The sequence below is a fragment of the Catharus ustulatus genome, chromosome 3 (genome assembly GCF_009819885.2).
Source record: "Catharus ustulatus isolate bCatUst1 chromosome 3, bCatUst1.pri.v2, whole genome shotgun sequence".
In the NCBI taxonomy this organism is placed as follows: domain Eukaryota; kingdom Metazoa; phylum Chordata; class Aves; order Passeriformes; family Turdidae; genus Catharus; species Catharus ustulatus.
In genome coordinates, this window is record NC_046223.1 from 4605833 (window position 1) to 4626480 (window position 20648).

General features: G+C 39.3%; 1 protein-coding gene across 5 annotated transcripts in view; it reads left to right on the forward strand.

Moving 5' to 3' along the window:
* The window catches only part of PLCB4 (phospholipase C beta 4), a 190076-nt gene that overhangs the window by 96114 nt on the left and 73314 nt on the right, over nucleotides 1-20648 (forward strand). For all 5 annotated transcript variants that reach the window (XM_033054226.2, XM_033054225.2, XM_033054228.2 and 2 more), the window contains exons 3-6: nucleotides 8675-8775; nucleotides 10910-10990; nucleotides 11291-11350; nucleotides 12553-12696. In XM_033054226.2, coding sequence (XP_032910117.1) covers nucleotides 8692-8775; nucleotides 10910-10990; nucleotides 11291-11350; nucleotides 12553-12696 — 369 coding nt within the window. In that variant the 5' untranslated portion in view covers nucleotides 8675-8691. The remainder of the gene's footprint in view (nucleotides 1-8674; nucleotides 8776-10909; nucleotides 10991-11290; nucleotides 11351-12552; nucleotides 12697-20648) is intronic.

Here is a 20648-nt window from a genome sequence, read left to right on the forward strand (position 1 = left end):
GGCAGAAAAATAAAATGAAATCAGCCAACTAAAATCTCCATGGGGAGCTGCAGTCTGCTCCAACCACACTTCAGCAAGGGCAGCTCACAGCTCTGCTGCTGTGCTTACTTGAGCCTGGGCCTGTCAGAGAAGTGAGCAGGAAAAAAACCTGCACCTAGAGATCTCTCCTATCCAGGGTTTGGATTTAATGCTGGCCTGGGCAGAAAGACAGTGGATAATTTCCATTCCAACCAGCTGATAATTCCCTGCTTGCATTCCCCTACCTTTGAGACATGATTCAGGGGTGATGATGAAGGGAGATGAAAAAAGGAGGAAGGAAGTGAGGAAGTGAGCGCAGATGCCAGGACTATGCTGCTTTTCATTCCCTATTATCTTCTCCAGTTTAAAGAAGAGAATGCAAAACCCTCTGTCTCTAGGGTGGAAGGTGAGTTCTGAGATGGGATCTGAGCAGCATTACATCTTCTGAGATAGATACCAAAATATTACTGATGTCATGGGTTAAACTGCACAATGACAATCTTAAAGTATAAACCCCCCTATGCATTTCCATGGTGACTGTAGTTCCTAGGCTTTATCCAGGGTACCAAGAAATTTGTAATTAGTATAAACTTCCAACAAATACCTACTTTTAACACGCTGCCAACTGTCAAATAATGAACACAGCTTTTTGATATTGTTGCATTTTAGACTGCTGGGGCAATTGCCAAATATCACCTTAGCTTTGTCTGAAATTTAAGCCAGTAATGTGGGTGACTCTTGTTTTCTCAGAAATCATCCAGAAAACCAGCAAATAATAATGTCACTTTTCTAATTTTAGATTTTAAAGTAACATCTATGTTCCTCACAGCTTATTAGTTTTTAATATATCTGTATATTTTGAAAAAACTTGCTAATAAATCACATCCAAACTTTAATAAAGTTTGGTTTGAACTAAAGTACCTGACCATAGGAGGGATTATTTCAAACACACAGGGATTTAGAAGTTATTACAAAAATATGATCTTGACCTTTCGTTGCATTTTATTAATACAAAGTCCGGGCCTGTGTCAGTGTTTGGAAACAGAAAACTGTGTCCTCAGGATGTGGTCATGGAACAGCTGATAGTTGTAGTTTGTTTTATTTTTGTTTGAGGTACTACACTGTGTTCTTTCCACAACTTTGCCTTGCACTTAAAAAGGAAAGACTGCTGATGTTAATGCAGTTTGGAAGTTTATTTTCATGCTATTTGTAGTTAATAATTTAGTTTTAGAATCTCGCAGTTGTTTTATGTCCTTGGATCCCTAACTCATGCGTTTGCTCGCTTAAGGTTGTTTGGTGTTTATCTGTATTCCCACCTGAACTCTTTTCAGAATTTTAATTTCAAACGTTTTTTCCTGTCTTCTTATAACGTGAAAGTGCAGGAAGCACTTCTGCTTGAGATCTTTTGGAGCACAAAGCTCCCAGAATGAAGCTGAAACTAAGAAACTGAAGTTCTAAATGTCCAAATCGCACGATTTGAATTCAAATAATTTGCTCAAACCCTTTGTACAGGTGTACCTAAAAGTGAGAAACACTACTCACTTCTTTAAGATGTGTTCCCTGTCAGTAGCAGATTTAACAACAGTAGAAATTAAGTATGGTATTAATTGCCCAAACACCATATTGAAAACTTGTCTTTTTTAATAAGTCTGACAAATCTTGTTCCTTTAGGGTTTGTTGCTGTAACGATGTGTGGTGCCAGAGTTTACTGTAAAGAGAGAGTCTAGGCTTCAGTAAATCAGGAAGTACTTGAAATGTTTTGCAAGTGCTACCATGTTTGTTTGTTTGTTTTATTATTCAATGAGGTAGCCTTTGTTTTAACACTGCCTTCTATTGAAAGCCACAGAGTGAAGTAATTAAACTTAATAAAAGTCACCGCTGGTTAAATCCAGACACTTTATATACATCTGTCACATGCTATAGCAATTCAGAAAGGATCTTGGCAGAGATTACACAAATCATTGTTTTCATCTAAGTCCAATTTGCTCTCTATGACTGCCTGGGGACGAGATGGCTTCCAGGAAATGGGACACTTGATATTATACTAAATAAATCTTGAACACCTCTTAAACTTCTGCTTGACTAAAGATAAAAATGTAACATTTTCCGTATTTCTAGACTACTTAATATTTTGTATGGTTGGTGTTATTGGGATAAGACAAAACAGGGAAGGCTCTGTGGAATGGTTCCTCATCACATGCTCACATTATGAAATGAAGTTCACTTGACAGATCTAAAATAAATGTTAGATGCGTACTGAATAATATGTGCAAATGAAAATCAGTTGTCATTTACTGTCTTTTGATGAGATGGATTGCTAAATCCTCTGTACAATTCACAGCACTATGAGCATTTTCCCTCCTGAAATAATCCCTTGGGGAGATCTTTCCCTTTTCCTCTCACCTTCGCTGTTACAAAATCGAGAATATGAACACCAACTTTCTTATCACCAGAAGGAAAGAATAATAAAAACACCTTTACTTGTTCCATGAAGTTTGTAGTTTCGTATGTCTGGTTTGTTATGTTTTAACGCTTCAGTTTTTAGTAACATCCAGTTATGATGTTACTAACATTTAGCTCACTATTCAAGTAATACCTTTTTCTAGGAATATGTATAGATTGTCTTATTGCTTTAGAAGTGTTTTTGAAAATGAGTAAAATTTTACCTTTTTATTTTTGAACACTTTGCAGTTGCAATTGCCACGTTATTTTTGTTTTTCTGGGCATTCCAAGTGATATCTCTCTGAAGGCTCGTTTTGGTCAGCAAGTGAAACTAATAAAGCTGGTTTACAATGGACTGATCCCGGTCCTATCAAAGATATGCGATGAGTCCAGATGACTTTGGTGATCAATTCAAAAGGGAAGCCCTGCTCCAGTGGCTCTGTATTGCTGCTGAGCAGAGAAATAATTTACCTTCTTGGGCCTACAAATGTCTGTCATTTAGAAGTTTGTGAGGAATTAGACTTGAGTGAATCTTCTGAGAAACTTTCCATACTGGCTTGATTTAAATGTATTTATAATTGTCAGAACATAGTTTTGTTATACGTTTGGAAATATATCAGAATAAGTTTATTTACAAAACCAGCATGTCTCTTTATACACCATTCACTTCTCATAAAGGCAAATGCTCTCCCCCACAAAAAAGGACGGGTGGTAAGCACTTAAGTCAAAAAATGAGAGTTTTCATGAATGGGAAGGCTGGGGAAAACTCTAGACATGGACAAGCTAGGAAGCCATTAGGACAAAAAGAAAAAAATATGAGGAAGCTGGGAAGTGATGTTTGAGTCCTGTGTTTTATCCGAGGAATTCTGCTTGTTAGGAACAGTGGCTGTCATCAGAGGTGGTGACTGAGGCACAGCTGGTACTTGAAGGCAGGACCAGGAACAGGTACTCGTTTTTGAGCTCTGAACTGGGGGAAACTCTGAAAAGATCAGCTCAGAACAGGCCCCTTCTTGTTGTGGTCTAACCCCTGAGCTGCCCCTGCGTGCCAGTGCATTCCAACAATTAAAATGAAATGGAAAATGCAACAAAATGGAAATTGAGACCAGTGTAAAACGATGTGTGCTCAGGCGCCTCTTGTATGTCTGTTGTTGTTCCTGGACCTTGTTTTGAGGAGAACTGTTTTAAGTTGCTTGCATTAGCTGTGGGAATCATGTGTTTAAAAATAGCCTGCTGAAAAATTACTCTTTTAAAAAAAAAAAAAAGAAAGAAAGAAACTAACAACCAACAAAAACAAACTGGCAAAATTTGACTGTGAAATAGCCTGGAGAGCTGTGAAATCTTGGGATTGTTTTATAGTATAGCGTGGGCACTGCAGAAATTCAGCAGTGTGGCTCTCCCTGTTACTTTTTTCATAGGATTCACACTATAGTGGCTTTTATTTTCTTAAAGCTTACTCTGAATTTTGAGTTCTAGAGTTGAAACCAAGATTTCATGTTTAAAAACCACCCTGTCTCTGCATTTTGCTTATGTTAATGTCAGTACATATATGACCAAATTAATTTGACTTTGAGGAGTAAATATGTGAAGATCTGACTTCAAGTTTCTGAAATATTTGAATACGAAAGTATTTCAAAGCCCCATTAAAAAATGAAGGGGCATTTTTATAAGAATTTCAGTGCTGCACTCCCTGTTTAGTCATGGACAGCTGGATTTTCACTCTATTCCAGAGCTCTGCAGGGAGACTCACTGGACTGGGATGAACTCCATTAAAAAACCCCAAAAGTTAGAGAAATCTGCTGATCTAGATCTGGTTGTCTTTGTAACGAAGAATCTTGTTTACCAAACTGGAGTGATGGTGAAAGTTATACATACTTCAAGGTGGGGAGGATGTCCTGAGGTGACTGGGAAAGAGAAATAGATTAGTTTTTTGGGTTTTTTAATTGCTTCCTTGTATTTGTAAGAAAAAAATATATTCCTGGGCAAGATTACTGAACTCCGCATAGTGTTGGGTGGGTGCTCTACTTGAAAGTTTGGGGCAAGTTTAGGGGGTGTAATTCCAAGAGGTATGTGGTGAAATGGCAAATACAGAGTGTGGAGCCTCCTCACCTCTCACTCAGCAGATAGGGATTCATTCCAGAGGCAAAAATAATAATGGCTAAAAAAAAAAATTTCAGGTTCTGTTATGATACTCGGGGCTAAGCAAACTGCGGAAATTGTGGTTGAAACTGGGGGGGTCAGCTCTAAGGAACTCTGCTGTCCTTTCCAGCAGTGTCTCAACATTGACAGGATGTTTATGGGATCCAAGGAGTGTCTATCCATCATGCTAGCCAGCCTTGTGGATTAGTTTAGAATATCACCTCTTTCCCCAAACATTTGTCTCCTTCGTATTAACAGAATCCTTTCCTCCTCCTGTTCGGCCACACCTTGTCCTTCTTTTGGTCAAAGAATGCAAAAACCCAGGATTTATAGTCCACACGCCCCAGATTTAGCTTAGTACAGCCAAGCTTAGAAAAGAAGACTCTTGTGTTAATTAATGCTCTTCTGGATGTGGTTAATTTGGTGTCCTCACTCTTTGGGTACTCCAGGTGAATTTCAGGGATCCAAATCATGCCTTCAGGCATAAATCAGTGTTGAAAGAAAGGGAGATACTGCAAGAGGCATTTAACTACTGCACTTCACCTGCCTCTCCCTTGTAGTCACTAATTAAGTCCTAAGGTGTATTTATATGAGTGTTCTTTCTGCTTTTGTAAATGATGTGTATTCAGAGGAGTTGTTATACTTTGAGAACTCTTAGGTCAGTAAGAAGATTTGATTTCGGTTTTTAAAGGCAGTATAAAAGTTTTCAAATTAAAATTTTGTTGCCTTTAAATTTAGTTCCTTAACCTTCTATGTCTCCCAGTTGAATCTTCACACCTTTCATTGTTATTAAATTTCTCTAAAGAGGGTGATTCTTGACTCTCATCATAGTGAGGACATATGCATGCATATGTTTGCAGCCATATGAATGCTACAGTGTCGTGTTTGTTTGGGTTTGCTGGTTGGGATTGGTTTTGTTTTTCACTCTCTTCAATCTGCTAAAAATTGATGAAGAGTAACAGAGGTCCAAAGAGTGACAGGGGAATATTTTGTATTTTAGTTTGGTGATCTTAAAAGCTAACGAGGTTAAGAAAAAAAATGGATTTTTGAGATGAGTGTAAGAAATGTGAGAGACTGAAAAGAGCTTTTCTAAAGGCAGAGAGAGTTTTCTTCACCTTCTGCACAGCTGCCAAAGCATAAGGCTTAAAAATGTTGTTTGCTACAATTCCTCCAACTCCTTGCTGCATGTACTCAAGCTGTCCTTCCCTTACACTTCATCTGGCTCAGTTCATCTGTAAACTGAAGTGACCTGTGAGAGCAGAGCTAGAGAAGAGATTGGTAAGGTGATAAATAACAACGAGCTGGAGTCCCTGAGCAGATCTTGATTGCTTGATGAATTATGAGCAGTCAGGCGTGTTTTCTTGCTGCTAAACACGAGGTTATGCAAATAAGATGAAAGGCTGTCATCCTGGTTCCTCTGTCCTGGTCCAGACCCCTGACTTCAGAAAGGCAGCTGGAAAAGTGGAGAGGGCTCAGGCTGACTGCAAGGTTTGAGAAATGCTCATTGCAGCACAAACTAAGGAGCTCCTTCTGTTCAGTGTCTCAGCAATGAAGTGACAAGTTCATCAGACTGTGTGAGTACCCAGATTAGGAGAAGACCCCTGAGAAGGAAAGATTTACAGAGCTGTGTTTCTATGAGTGGATGATGAGCTCAGCCCAGCTAACCAAGTGCATGTGTGTGATGTTAAGGTAATGAGTCTTTCTGAGAGTTAAGTGTGTGCTCAAGCACTCCTTGCATCCAGGTTTCAGAGTGCCAGATGCTGAAAGGAGCATTAGGATGTGCCTTACTGGGGGGTATCAGAACTTGTAGGTTTTTTAATCTGGGTTTGTGTGGGATTCAGCACCAGTATAAAAGGGTAAAAGCCATTTGTATGGGCTTGGGACTCCTCAGGAGTATTCTTCACAGCCACCACATTTCTGATGTTTTAGCACAGTATGTGTCAGCTTTTCCCAGAAGGATGGGAGCATTTATTGCTGCATGTTGAAGGAACTTATCTTCTTGTGACCATTCTGATAATAAAGGACATTTAAATAGATAAGGGAACAGCCACCATGCCATAAAAATAGTGGTTATCACTTCAGCTGTGTATGTTTTAAGTTTTCTTTTCCCCAAGAAAAACCACTAAGTTTCCAATTTGTTGTGATTATTCTGAGCTACTGTGTGAAGTCCATGAGCAGCAGTGAACATGATCCCATCATGCTATTGTCCTGTTATCCAGCTTCCTTCAGCTCCAGGCTGATCTAAACTAGAAGAGACATGAGAATTATATGCATTTTTTTAAAAAATAATAATTTTGCATGTTCCTTGAAAGAATCTCATAATCTTCATTAATAAGATGATATTCTTTGTTTGTATTTGAAAAAGGCCAAATGCACAGGACTGGCAAAAAGAAAAGAGGGCTTTTGATAAAATAATGGATATAGATGGTCAATTGTAGCATCTCTTCATTGGGAGAGAAAAGGTACAGATTAATAGTTTAAATATAATTTATATAATTTAGCTTTTTTTTACGATTAGAGAATAGAGATCTATTACTTGGAATTTTCATCCAGTTGTCAATGAAAATGAACACTTAATGGTGACATGTATTTATAACTTTCAAACTGTATTTTTTATTTCTGTACAATGACCGAAAAAGGGCAGGAGATGAATTACCATGAAAATGTACTTTGCATGTTTTGAGTAGTAGGATTATTTTTTTAATAGAAAATTACCATAATAACTATTCTTAAAGCCACTGTTGGACAGAGTCTTTTAACAGGTCTTTATTCTCATTCTTTTTCTTGTTAGATGTTTTATGTGAATGAAAACAAGACAGACAAGGGGCATACTACAAAGTTTTAAAGTCTTTTAAGCATTTGTGTTTATTGTGGGTTTAGAATTCAGTCAAAGAAGACATCTCTGCATGGATTGCCCAGGCTGTCATGCTCTCCCTGGAGTTTGATGTAGAGTCTTTATTCTTCTCACTTGGATGGATTTTCCCAGGCCTAGTGCCTGTTCTGCAGCAGATCCAGAGCAGAGCTGGTCACACTTAACTCATGTGCAGCCTCTGGGGACAGTCAGGAGTGGCTGAACATCCCCAGCTGTCAGAGAAGGACAGGCTGAGGTCAGTGGTGTGGCCATGTCCTGCTGTCACCCTCCATGTCCCACCTCTCAGCACGACTCCCTGACATCCAGTACTCAGCCTTATCTGGCCTTGCTGCTGCCAAGGCTGTTCCCACTCTTTGTGCTCCAGGGTATAAAGGGATAATCAGGGTGCTGTGATGGCATTAGGAAACAGGAGCAATCACTTGAGATTAAATGAACTTCAGTATTTCAGAGTATTTAGTTGGGGCATTTCCTGCCCCATTTTCTTCCAGTGTAACCTGGAAGGCATTGGAAATGTTACTGGATAAGTCACTGTATTTAATGTAATGTCCATACAATATAACTTCTGAGTTTTATTTTAAATTAACAATTTTGTTCACTTCTTGCAGAAGTTCACAATACAAATACTTAGTTTTATTCAATAAAACTATTGAGTTTTACTCTGCCCTATATCTCTAAACAGTATTTTTCTCTATGAATTTTGATATATATATTATTCAAATCTCGAGTTATGGATAACACATGACTGAAAATACCCAGGAATTTATTTAACATCAATGAAATTTGAAACTAAAAATGTATTTTGCCTCTGTAGCATACAGTTTAGGATGTTAAGAAAAAATGCAATCTCTCTCTGTAGCATCTGATGTTTTCCAGTAAAAAAAGAAGCATTTATCTGCTTGGTTGTGGTATTCTGTCACCTAGAGCTAAGTTAATCCCAGCCTCATTGTACTCTATAAATTCCAGTGCAAGTGTTTTTCAAATTTTACAGGTATTTTTTTTCACATTTTACAAGTATTTTCCATTTTAAAGATATGAAGAAACAAAAATGCTCCTAGGAGGAAAGCTCTTGATTAGGAGATGCACTGTGACTTTTTAGTACTTCTGTGTGAAAGGAAAAGCTAAAAGTCACTTTTTTTTCCTGCTTGGCCTTTGAAATACTCCTTTTGAAGGACAGTAATTGAACTGTGCTTTTCCATTCCATTTCAGGTTTTTCTTCTGTAATCATGGCAAAACCTTATGAATTTAACTGGCAGAAGCCAGTTCCCTCTTTTATGCAAGATGGAGCTGTGTTTGATAGATACGAAGAGGTAAGAGACAAGTTGCCTTTCATTTGCTATTCTCTTTTAAATATGCAGAAATTCTAGAATATTTCATGTTTTGCTTTCATTGTACACGAAGAATCTTCAATTTTTTCTGGTAATACCCTCAGAAATGTCTGTGGGGAGACAATACCAACACACTTTATTGCTACATAGGGGGTTTTTTGCCTTTAAAAGAAATAGCTCTAAAATATATTTAATTCCTCTGATTTGACATAAGCCCTGAGGAAGAGAAAGGGAGAACTGGATCAAAATATCTGTGATGTGTATAAAACTCTCAACTTTGCAGATTTGTAAAGCACATTATTAAACAAAGTGAATACTTCAATATATCAAATGGAGGGAGGGAGAATATTGCTTTTTTCTAATATATATAAAATGAGGACCTGCCTATTACAAGGAAAAGTAAGAGAACACAGAACATTCATATTCTGATTCAAATGCATCATTTGAGAACTGGAGTGGTTTTATCTACTTTAGAAAATCAATCTGCACTCTATCTGAAATATGATTACTATGATCCTGCTCTCAGCTATGCTTTAATCCACATTTATTAAAGGAATGCAAAACAGGAAGTTTTACACAGGCAGCTGAAATAAAATGCTGAGAAGTTTACCTAATACTCAGCTTTGGTATGCTGGTAAGAATAATTTTATCAAGGTCTATTTTTGATCTTACTTGAACAGAAAATCTGTATAAGTTGAAGGTAAGTGCCTTCAGGGATATTAGTAATTTCTTATCTTTTGAAATGTAAGTAAAAGGTATTTTTTATCATAAGGCCTGCCAAGATAGGGATAGTTGGTTTACCTTGTATTTCCAGATTTGGGGCCAGATAAATGAAATAGATACTGGTGGGCATGAAATGCCTTCAAAAGACAGCTCAGAAAATCTTAATTTTCCTTCAGCAAACACTTCCTACGTGAGGGGGCACAGCCTGTGTTTATTCTATTGCACCTTCAGCAAGAATCAGAGAATGGGGCACATACAGGAGAGAGTTTTAAGTGCAAATTTTGGTGTGACTCAGAGACACTCAGTGGGCACCTGATCCATGGATGTGGTGACAGGGACAACATTGTCAGGCATAATTGTTCTGTTCTCTGGGACACTTCACAATTGTGGGCACACCTGGAGTGAGGAACTGGCACCAAGTTCTTGCTCCTTGCTGAATTTGCTCAGCTGAATTTGTTGCTCCTAAAACCCCACAGAAAGGGGGTCCTGCTTCCCCCCTGTGAAGCAAAACATTGTTCATCCATCCTGTGATCCTCTCCTGCTCCAAGTGATGCTGCAGTTTATTCCAGGTTTTCTGTGGCACAGCTGGGAGCCTGCTTTGTTTCCTCACAGAGGACTTTTCTCACAAATTCTCCTTGCTATTCAATTAAGGAAGTCAGGAAGTTCTGGATCCTCTTTTTCTTGAAGAAGTGATTGATTCTGCACACTGTTTTCCTGCATTTAAGCTTAATTTATGAAGCTCTAATTGAGGCTGGAGGTGTGGGGAGGAAATTTCTTTTTAAATTCAGTTAATCTGATTTTTTGCCTTGCCTAGTCTCTTTGGAATGCCATTCTTTCCTGATTTCTTCTACAAATCAATATCCTTCAAGCTCTGCTTGTCAGATACTCTGGCTGCAAAGCACTCACAGCAGGTACACTGCCATAGTCCAGCAGAAAAGTGCTTCCCAAATTCTGAATGTTAAAAGGAAATGTGCCCATTTGATCCTGAAGGTAGCATTAGCAAATTATATATATTTTTTTACCTCAAAGTGTTTAATTTTCAGTAATTTTTTTGAAGTTCCATTTCATTAAGATTTTTTAATTAGGTAAGAATCACTGCTTCTATTAAATTAAAAAAAAAAAATCTTCATTTAGTTGCAGTGAGGTAGGAAAATATTAATTATGTGCATTCCAGTGTCTCAAGTGCCAACAATAAGACAAATCATTAAAAGTGATCTCTTTTTTAAAAGCCTGCCTCTCTTGTTTCTTTTTTTTTTTTGTGTTTTTTTTTTTTGGAACAGCAAATTCTGCAGGACGGTCTTTGGGAAGAAGAACAATCCTTTATTTTTGAATAATAAATAATAGATATTTCCCAAACTGACTAAAATAATGGTCTGCATTTTCTTTTCTATAGGAATCTTTTGTCTTTGAAAGCAACTGTCTCTTCCAAGTGGATGAATTTGGCTTTTTTCTGAGTTGGAAAAGTGAAGGAAAGGTATATTACGATTTTGTCAGGAATGTGTGTTTTATGTTATTGCTGTTGACTTATGTTCTGGTTTTTAAAAATCTAAAATACTGTGTTAGTTTATTCACAAAACTAGTCTTCATCCTCTTCTTTTAGAATTGACAGAAGTGAAGCTTTTAAGAGGGAATTAATTGATATTAAAGGGAAATATACTGTTTAGTGTTTATTAACAGTGTTTACCAATAAAATTCACTGTTTATTTTTACTGAAATTCCCAATGGAGCCATGTCTCTACAGACTTTTGAATTTGTACCCTTTTTGTTGTTTCAGGAGGGACAGGTATTGGAATGTTCCCTGATCAACAGTGTTCGTTTTGGAGCTGTACCAAAGGTACTCTCTAGTTACTTTATACTCTTCATTTAAACAAAGAATACTTAATCTGAAGGTGAAATGCAGGCTGGCATTAATTTCTTTAAATAACACCAATAACACAGCTTTTATTTTGCAATCATAGCCTAAAATGTGAAGTTTTGAAGTGATTTGTTGTGATTGCAGTAGGAAGGTTCAGTCATCTGGTCTTGCTGATGTACTAAAGGATTCAGGATGCACTGAAAGCTGAACAGACATTAAGAGCACATATCAGGAGTTTTAAATTATCTTGTAACAGTTTATTATTTTAGGGATCTGGAAAAAAATGTTTCGTTTTCCATATTTTGTTCCTGTTTGAATTTATTTTATCTTCTTACCCCATTGACATAAAATGTATAAAGATTTGTTTGCATCCCTCTTTATGCATTTAGGCGCTCACAGAGGGCAGCTGGTCACAGTCTGCCTTTTTAAAGAGTATCAGTAGAAGTGCTAGCTAGGAGTTCTGGAGAACCCCAAAACTTTGGAAATATGCTCAGTAGTATTCAGAAGGAATAGGCAGGATTTTCTGCACTGAATTGTGGCACTCCTTCCACCAGGCCTTCAGTTTAGAAGATCTGTTGTGAACCCTGTATTTCCACTTTCACATGTTAAATGCCTTTGTGATGACTGTAGGTAACTATCTCTTAGAAATTCTTTTGGGAATCCTTGGACTGAGATTTCTGCCCCACAGAGAAGGGTCCTGAGATGTGGTGTTGCAGACAGCCCCATGCTCCATGGGCTGACAGCCACACCAATGTGCTTCAGACTTCAAGTGTCTTAAAAAAAAAAATACACCCATTAAATCTCCAGCAGCAGAGACAACAGCTTGTGTGACAAATTGCTAAGAAACAGCCAAGAAGTCACAGAGATCGTGACTCTCAGGAACTATGGACTTAACTAGATTGGAATAATTCACTTACAAATTAGTACTGTTCCTCTCTTACCAGTCCTTGGAGTGATTCATTTGTATTTTTTGTGATGAAAATACGAGTTCTCACAATCATGTTAGAATACATTGCTTTTTCAGCTTTGCACACAATGTTTCTGAGTGAAAGCACTCATTTAAGATGACTGGCAAAGGTCTAAAGGTGTAAATGCATAAGGAGGTGAAAATGCATTTTTACCATAGTGCCTTGCTAACAGAAGTGTTGCAAATGTAACAAGTTATTTATTCTGTTTCACAGGATCCCAAAATACTAACTGCACTGGAGGCTGTTGGAAAATCAGAAAATGAGTTGGAAGGACGGATAGTGTGTGTTTGCAGTGGCACAGATCTGGTGAACATCAGCTTCACTTTCATGGTAGCAGAAAACACAGAAGTAGCCAAGGTATTTCACAATTAAACAGTGTGTGGGAGTTAAAAGAAGAGCTCATCAGCAGTGCTCAATTGCTTTTCCTAAGTTTGCCTGCGTGGCTGACTGAAATACCTGGTTTGGTGTCTGCTGCTTCACTCTTCCAAAGGACAGCAAACATCTATGTGGAGTATTCTGCAACATGTCTGTATGCCATGGAGGGAGGAAATAGTGATTTTATCAGCCTGTGCAGGCACAGTGATTTATCAGAATTAGATACTGAGACCATTATATATAGGATAGAGCATTCCCTGAGCTGTTCAGTGTCTCTGCTTCAGCAGATGAGGCGATGATGGTGCAGTGGGTCTGTGACAGGGATGCTGAAGGGAAGTGCAATTACTGCCATATTCCTGGTGGGTGGAGTTCAGCCCTTCAAAAATTCTGTTCTGATAACCTAATTGTATTGTGTGGTTCATATTACTTGAAAAGACAAAAGCAGGAAAGAAAATTCTCTGCAGTTGCAGGGATCCCAGTGTACCCAGGTTCTTTTCTGTTTCCCGTTGACATGGAACAGTCTCTTAAGGAAACAATGGTGCTTTTTTACACGTCATCTTTCCTGAGAGCTTGAGATTGCAGTTCCATGCCAGTCCTGGGCTCCACCTGCCCTGGTGCTCATCTGTAAACTGCTCTGAGAACCTGATCAGAGTGCTGATAGTACACTGCTAGCTGAGATGCAGACATTCATGGGGTTTTAAAATACACGCTCTTTGCTTTTCTTTTCTGTCTGTATGTATTTAGGGTATTTAGAATTATAATCTGCTCTGCCTGTGAGATAAATATTAAATAGTGATCAGTATCACACGCCTAGTAAATCCCCTCCTTTAAAACCATTTGCTGAATGCAACATCACTTAATCCCTCGCCAGACCTGGTTTATTTTTCATTGCTTTGGATCCATACCTTTGGAAACACTGTCAATGCTGAGTAAACTCCTTTATAGGAGAAATACTTGTATAACTTGCATGGGTACACTAAAGTGATTTTACTGTGTGTATTTTCAGCAGGCTTTAAGGGAAATAACATGTCAGATTTATGTTTTGAAAGCATTTGAAAAAAGAAGCAAAGCAAAGGAGATGTTGGCAGCATTCACTTTCATACTTAACCCTGTCTCTGATTTATTCTGAAAACAGCTGCAGTTAAGTTTCTCAGCCACCTTAGATCTCATAAACCTGCATTAGACTAATTGGTTTGTGAGAATGTTGGTCCATTACAGAGACTGTCACAAGAGATGAGCTAATTATGCTGTTGGAAAGATCTAGTGCTCATTAACAGCCAAGCCTCACAGAAATGGTGTGTCATGCTGCAGTGGACAGGCTTTGAGAGTCCCATGAAAGTCAGAGTTCTGCATTTGGGAGCCTTTCCACCAAAATATATATCCAGAACTGTCAGCAGTGATGATCTGTCTCATCTGATATGATATGTCTGAGGCACGAGGGAGAGCATAAAGCAGATCAGGCAAAAAAAATCAATGCAGAGCTTTCTAAAGTTGCCTTCTCTGGGGAATTTGGCCTGCACTGTGTTCACCTTTGGTATATGGTAAATACATCAACTTGCTACTGCACTTCTGAGGTAAAATAGAATTTTCTAGGCATTATCTGCACATAGAAGTGCTCCTGCTTAATTCTTCCTGTTTTGTTTAGGAGAAAACATCTTTCTTGTGGGACACTGTAAATCCCCTCCAGAAGAAACAAGCATAGCACTAAGTAGCTGTGCAGCTGCTAACTGCAGTTTAAAATAGGTCTCAAATTAATCCATGTTCAAATATAAGGCCCTCCTTTGAAATGACAGAGGCAAGAGTTTGGAGAAGGGGCAATGACAGAAGCTTAAGCTGTTCAAATATGTGTGAGGGTTGTAAAATAGGTGTAAGAAACCTGTGGTTTCTGCTGTCCCCCCTGTTGCTGTGAGGAACAGAGCATTGCTCTGTACCTAATTGGGATACTTTAAAATGCGGGAATTGAGTGGCTTGTTGAAGCACAAAAGCTCAGAACCTTTCTGCCCAGAAAGGTTTCTGTAGGTGATAATTTACAATAGGAAAGAAGCAATTGTTACTCACTGAAGGCTGGGTTAAAATGAGACTGAATAATCACGACAAAGAAGATTGGAGGAAATTCCTCTGGCTTCTTCATCCTATCCATGCAAGGAGTGGTACCACGGGGAAGCAGGTTCTGCCAGGTCCCTGGCACAGGGGGGCAGAGTGGGACAGTCCCCAGCTGTGGCAGTGCTGGACCCTCCCATCCGGGCCCATCCCAGGCTGGCTGTTGTCATCTGTCGTCACCATGTGCCCCAGGGCAGCCCCCATGTCCCCCTGGTGCTCAGCAGGGCTGGCCCAGCCATTGCTGAGCTCCAAGTATAGCTACTCCATCAACAAGAGTGTGTTTATTATCTCTCCACTTGTCTCCAAGCTCCAACTCTGGTATTTACATTCTATCTACTTAAATTTTATTGGTGTTTTCAGCTGAGAAATTGGTTTTCATTTCCACTCTTAAAACAGCCACAAAATAGGGTGTACTCTGTCTCTGATTGCAAGCAGCTGTCGTGGTCCACTCCTAAAGCAGCTCCACTGTGGCAGTAGAGAGTGACTGTAAAAGGTGGAATTTAAAACCTGATGTGTGGAATCCTGATTAAATCAGGTTATATAAATTATCCTGAGCTAAAATTAACAGGCACATAGACACATGCACATATATTAGAGATGAGAGCATATGTGTGTATTTTTCTTTTTTACTTCCCAGATGGACTTTCTGTACTCTAGAAATTGGATAATCTGTTTTCCTCAGTCTAAGACAGTTGAAAAGGCCAGTGAGTATTTGGGGGCGAATTTCCTTGGGGCAGAAGTGATCAGATGTGAGGCCTCAGCCCTTGGCATGTGGGCTGCCTATCCAACACTGGCATTAGTCCAGTAAAGCTGTTATACTTCAGCAACCCAAAATCTGGACTTCTTGTCTTCTTCATCTTTCTTCATCCACTCTGGCAATGCATTAAGGAGTTTAACTTAAAAGATAAACCTAAGTCAGTATTACTTAATATTAGTGCATGTCAAGGGTGAATTTGCCCTGGTGGTTGTTCTTTCCCAGCTCCAGCTGTTTTCTTGGAAGTGACCATCTCTCTACCTCAGAGATTTTGCCCTTCTGTTTAAAAGTACTGTTGCCCATGCCATGCTAGCAGAGGAGTTCAGTGAACACTCCTAATTCAATTCCAGGAAGAGCCTTAATGTTGAAATCATGTTTAGAGGCAAAGCTCACACCAGTGTTTAAGATTTGGCTTTGGGAAATGCTGCTGCATTCCTCTGGCAGTGCATCTGGGATGGGAACACCCATGGGAGAGACAGGGTGGGAAGGAGAGTGGGGCAACCTTTTACACTGGTTTTACACCTTTAGTTGGATTTGATAGGAAATAGATGTATTCTGCCTGTGTGTTACTGAGACAGTGATTCACACTTTGGTGGCTTAACCAGTGAGGCACCAGAATGAACAGAACGGGCTAAAATGCTGAATTACTCACACACTGACAAAAAACATGAAAGTAAATGCAGGCTTTATCACACAGCTAACAGTATTCATGGTATGGAAGTCAACTGCACTTGAAAACATTTCATTTTGACGTTCTTAAACTTCTCAGCTTCTCATTTGTATTTTTTTTCCAGTTTAAAGTGTTTCTGGTAAGACAAAGCACTTCAGGTTGATTGCTTTTGTTGGTGTGTCTACAAATCAAATTCTTTGATTTGCAGAAAAAAAATTCTGCTTCATAGAATCATAGAACAGTTTGGGTTCTAAGGGACTTTAAAGACCATCCAGTTCCAACTCCCCTGCCATGGGCAAGGACACCTTCCACTAGACCAGGTTTCCCATCCAGCCCAGCCTGATCGACCCTGATTTTTTTTTCCCACTGAAACAAGCTATTAAACATTTGCCCAAATTGTATTGTTAAGAGGGCAAATAGAAAGTAGCAGAAGATTCCCATGGGAATATTCCACAAATATTCTACAGAAAAGTTCTGTTTTCCCAAAGCTTTGGTTTGTTTTGATGTTTCAAAGCAAAACTTTTCAAGGAATCTGCAAAACTCTCTTGAGCAGATCTCTAGAAGCCTCCTGCTGTTCTCTGTGTTCCACTGTGGAAGAATGTGGCATGTGATAAACATTTCTATATCATGAATGCCTTAAATATATGACTACACCTTACCTGTGCCCAGTGTGTTTTTCCATATTCTCTAGAGAAGTCTTCATATTCCAGCCTACAATTAACTGTTGGTGCTTTGCATGTGCTTTTCTGCCTTTTCATGCACATTCTTGGCTGTTCTACTGTGGAATTATCAGTAAATTGACAGCTTTAGCCTTCTCCGTAGCCAGGAGGTTGATTTCACTGTGAAAGCTCCACTGTATTTCTCTTAGTTTGCATACAAGAGCAGCCAAAGTGATTCAGAGTAGGTCCTTCCAGTGCTGGAAAAGCCACTCCAGGGTAGGAAGCTTTGTTGAAGTGTGGTAGCAGTCTGGACACATTGGGCAGCTCCAAGTACAGAGTTGTGTGAGCCTCAGCTTTCCTCATGGAAAACTTAAAATCAGAAGGATCCCTGTCATTTCTGTGAAAATACTGCAAGTATTTTCACAGCTGTATCCTGCAAAAATCAGTGCTGCAGTTGGTCAGGGTAGGGGAGATGTTTGGCACTGTCACTCCTCAGGTCTGTGGCTGCCTGGACTGAGAGGAAGGGTGGTTTTCTTGGAGCAGAGAGGAATTTTGAGATGCTTGCATTGAGAGAATGGGGACATCTGCTGGCTGAGGGTCAGTGCCAGAGGTTACTGCCAGCCCACGTCTGTCTTGGGGAGAGGTGGGTAACAATTCTCAGTGGGCTTCTTGAGCCCTTTTTCAAGCTATGGAGCCCTTGGCAGCCAGTTCCTGAACACCAAAATCGGAGGGCAATGCCTCCTTGCCTCCCTGGCTTCCCTGATGCCTGGAATAAGTGGAGTGTAACTCTGGAGAGGCTGCACTGGAAAAAGGAAGGTAAAATCTTAAGAGGTCTGGGTAATACTGACCCCAGCAGTCAATAAACTATGCATAGTCTTGTCTGGAATTTCATGAGCTGGAGGCTGTGGTGATTTTTAACCTTTCATCATTCTTGTCCTTTTTAGCTCTGCTTAAATGAAAGGTTGATGGCTAAAATAGAGCTGAAAGGCCAAACTTATTTGTGCACCCTGCAGTTCTGCCCATGTTTCATCGATGAACCTCAGCTAACACAGGGTCACTAAGTGTCTCAGAAGCATTTCAGTCCAACAGCAAAAGCTAAGAGAGTGTTTCTTTGATTGATTTTTCTTGCCCCTTCTCTTTCTGAAGATGTTTGACAGTGTTTGATCTTGTCAGAGAAAAACAGCACAGTGTTTGTTCCAACCGGCGGTGTAGATTTTGGCCTCTGTGTCAGCCTAAGGGGGTCTGAGCTGAAGGTGCACTGGTGCTTGTTATTGTTTCTTTTCATAACTGCTGATTTTCTAGGATTAGATATCAGGGTCCAGATCCCTCTATGAATGTGGGATAATAGTTGTATATAGACAGCCATTCAGGAGTTACCTCAACAGATTAAAGGTACTGAACCATATTTTGAAAATTGGAAAATATTCAGCACTAGCATCAGTAAGAATCCAAAGTACCCTGATTTCTATCAAAAACATTTTTTTCTAAGACCAAGGTGTTTCCTATATACCTCATTTCAGAATTCCAGTTACAGATTTTTCTTCCTTTGCACAGATAGTGATTTGAAAATGAAAGAAGAGAACTGAGGATCTTTATCCCTATTACTTACATAGATATACAGGTCTTTCAGCTTCATCTGTAAAATAAGGAGTGCTGTCATAGAATACAAGCAAGGCTGCTGCTGTATTTGTCTGTGTGTTAGCTGAGAAAAACCGGAGCCCTTCTTTCATCCCTCCTGCAAGGTCATCAGACTAGTGTGCATTAAATCTGGGAATGGTTTGTTGTCAGGAAAGCAATATATTGCCAGCTTGACATTGAATTTTGTGAGTATCTGTGCACTGGATCACAGCACCTTAAAAGCAAGTGTGAAGACAGTATTAATTGGAGACTATTCCAGCTCAGAGGGACAAAAGGTCTGACTGTGTTGAATGTGCTGTTGAATTTGGGTTTTTTGTTGTATTCCTGGTTAATGTGGGCAGCATCTGATGAAACTCTGCAGAACCAAAGCAAAGGGCAGGCAGGCAGATGCTGCACTGTGGCATGGAACAGATGGGCAGACGTGGTTCTGGAGCTGCCACGTCCTGCCCAGGGCACATCACACCAATGTAAAGATGATTTGGAGCAGGACAGAGGCTCTTGGGTCCCTCCTTTGCTTGCTGCCAGCAGAAATGTGATGCTTTTGTGGCTCATCAGTGTTTGGCTGTAGGTTTGTGCTCTTTTGCTCCAAGGGAGTGTAATTCCTGATTTGGCATCTCTGTGAGGAAGGGCATTAACACTGAAAAAAGGTTAGGGAGACCTCTGAAGTGGGAAGCATCAAGACAACTCCTGCAAAAAAATCACTTGGGAAGTGGTTAGTGTATTGATTTCTCTGTTCACTTGTGTGTTTTTCTAGCAGTGTTCAGTTTTGGCAACTCTTTTAGATGAGCAGAAGTAACTCCAGAGCTGAGTGCTGGCCTGCTGTACTTTTAAATGTTAGTTTTTGTTATATCTGGTGTAGTTGTAAACCATTGCCTTCAAATCAGAATGGATCTGTAGGTGTTTAGTTCCAAATGAAATGCTGGTATGGTCAGTACTGCACCAGTGGTGTTTTTGGTAGAAAAAAATGGGAGAAAGCCTGCAGCTTTTTCACAACATGCATTTGGTGTAATTGAATTTTGCAAGGCATTTTTGTTTGTGGTGAATATGCAAACAAAGTGGTTGGGTCAGTGTTGGAAGGCTGAGGAGTTTGAAGGGGTACAGACCAATGCAGATCATATGAGGACAAATAGCTGGGACAGTGTTAATGCAGCAGGAATGTTACATTTAATTGATTTTAACAACAACAAAAGCAAACACTCAACCAAACAAGCCAAAAACTCCCAAATAAAAAAAAAATAAACAAAACCCGCCCCCAAACCCTAACAAACCACAAACCCCAAATGTAGGTAGTTAATAATAGCTGAATTTCAACAGTTCTAGGAAATTGAAGTCTGTGTTAGATTTGTTCAGGCATTTAACCTGGAATTATCACAAGCACCATTCCTTTATCATCTGAGGTGAGGGAACATTTGTAGGAAAAGATAAGTGTTTCCTAAATCTGTCAGTGGCTTCTGGTTATATCAGGTCTAATAAATAATATTATCTTGCCCCATGAACCTTGCTTTCTTTATCTTCTAGGCAGTCCCTTCAGCCTATGACTACAAATGGAAAAAGAGAGATGGGAGGGCAGACTCCTGCTGAGGGGTTGTTTTCAAACCCAAAGAGACACCTAAGGAAACCCAAGTTCTATCTTTTTTCATAAGTGATAGTTCTGTTTTCAAATGATTCTCAGACACACACTTGACCTATTTAAATGCATTTTTTGCAGTGTTTATTTAAAAGATAACTTTAAAAAGAACACTTAAATATTAACACATATCTTAGTAAGTGACTACTTTTCCTAAAGCAAAACAAATTTAATATTTCATGAGTGCAGGGGTTTCCTTAAGTGTGTTGTTTATCTGTTGAATTAACACCTTAGACCTTGTTTTAGCCCCCAGGGATTTGCTGTCTGCAGTTTACAATATGCCATTTCTAAAGAGGTTAGTGTTCCTCCAGTAGAAATCTTGATTTTTTCATCTGTCTTGCAGATGCACAGCACTCATTCATGAAAAGAAAAATACACTCATCTGCATCTATTTATAAGTGTCATATTCTGGATCCTGCCCAAGTCACCTCAAACTGCATGCACAGCATTTGGCCACTAGCAAAAAGCTCCTTTATTCACAAGGTT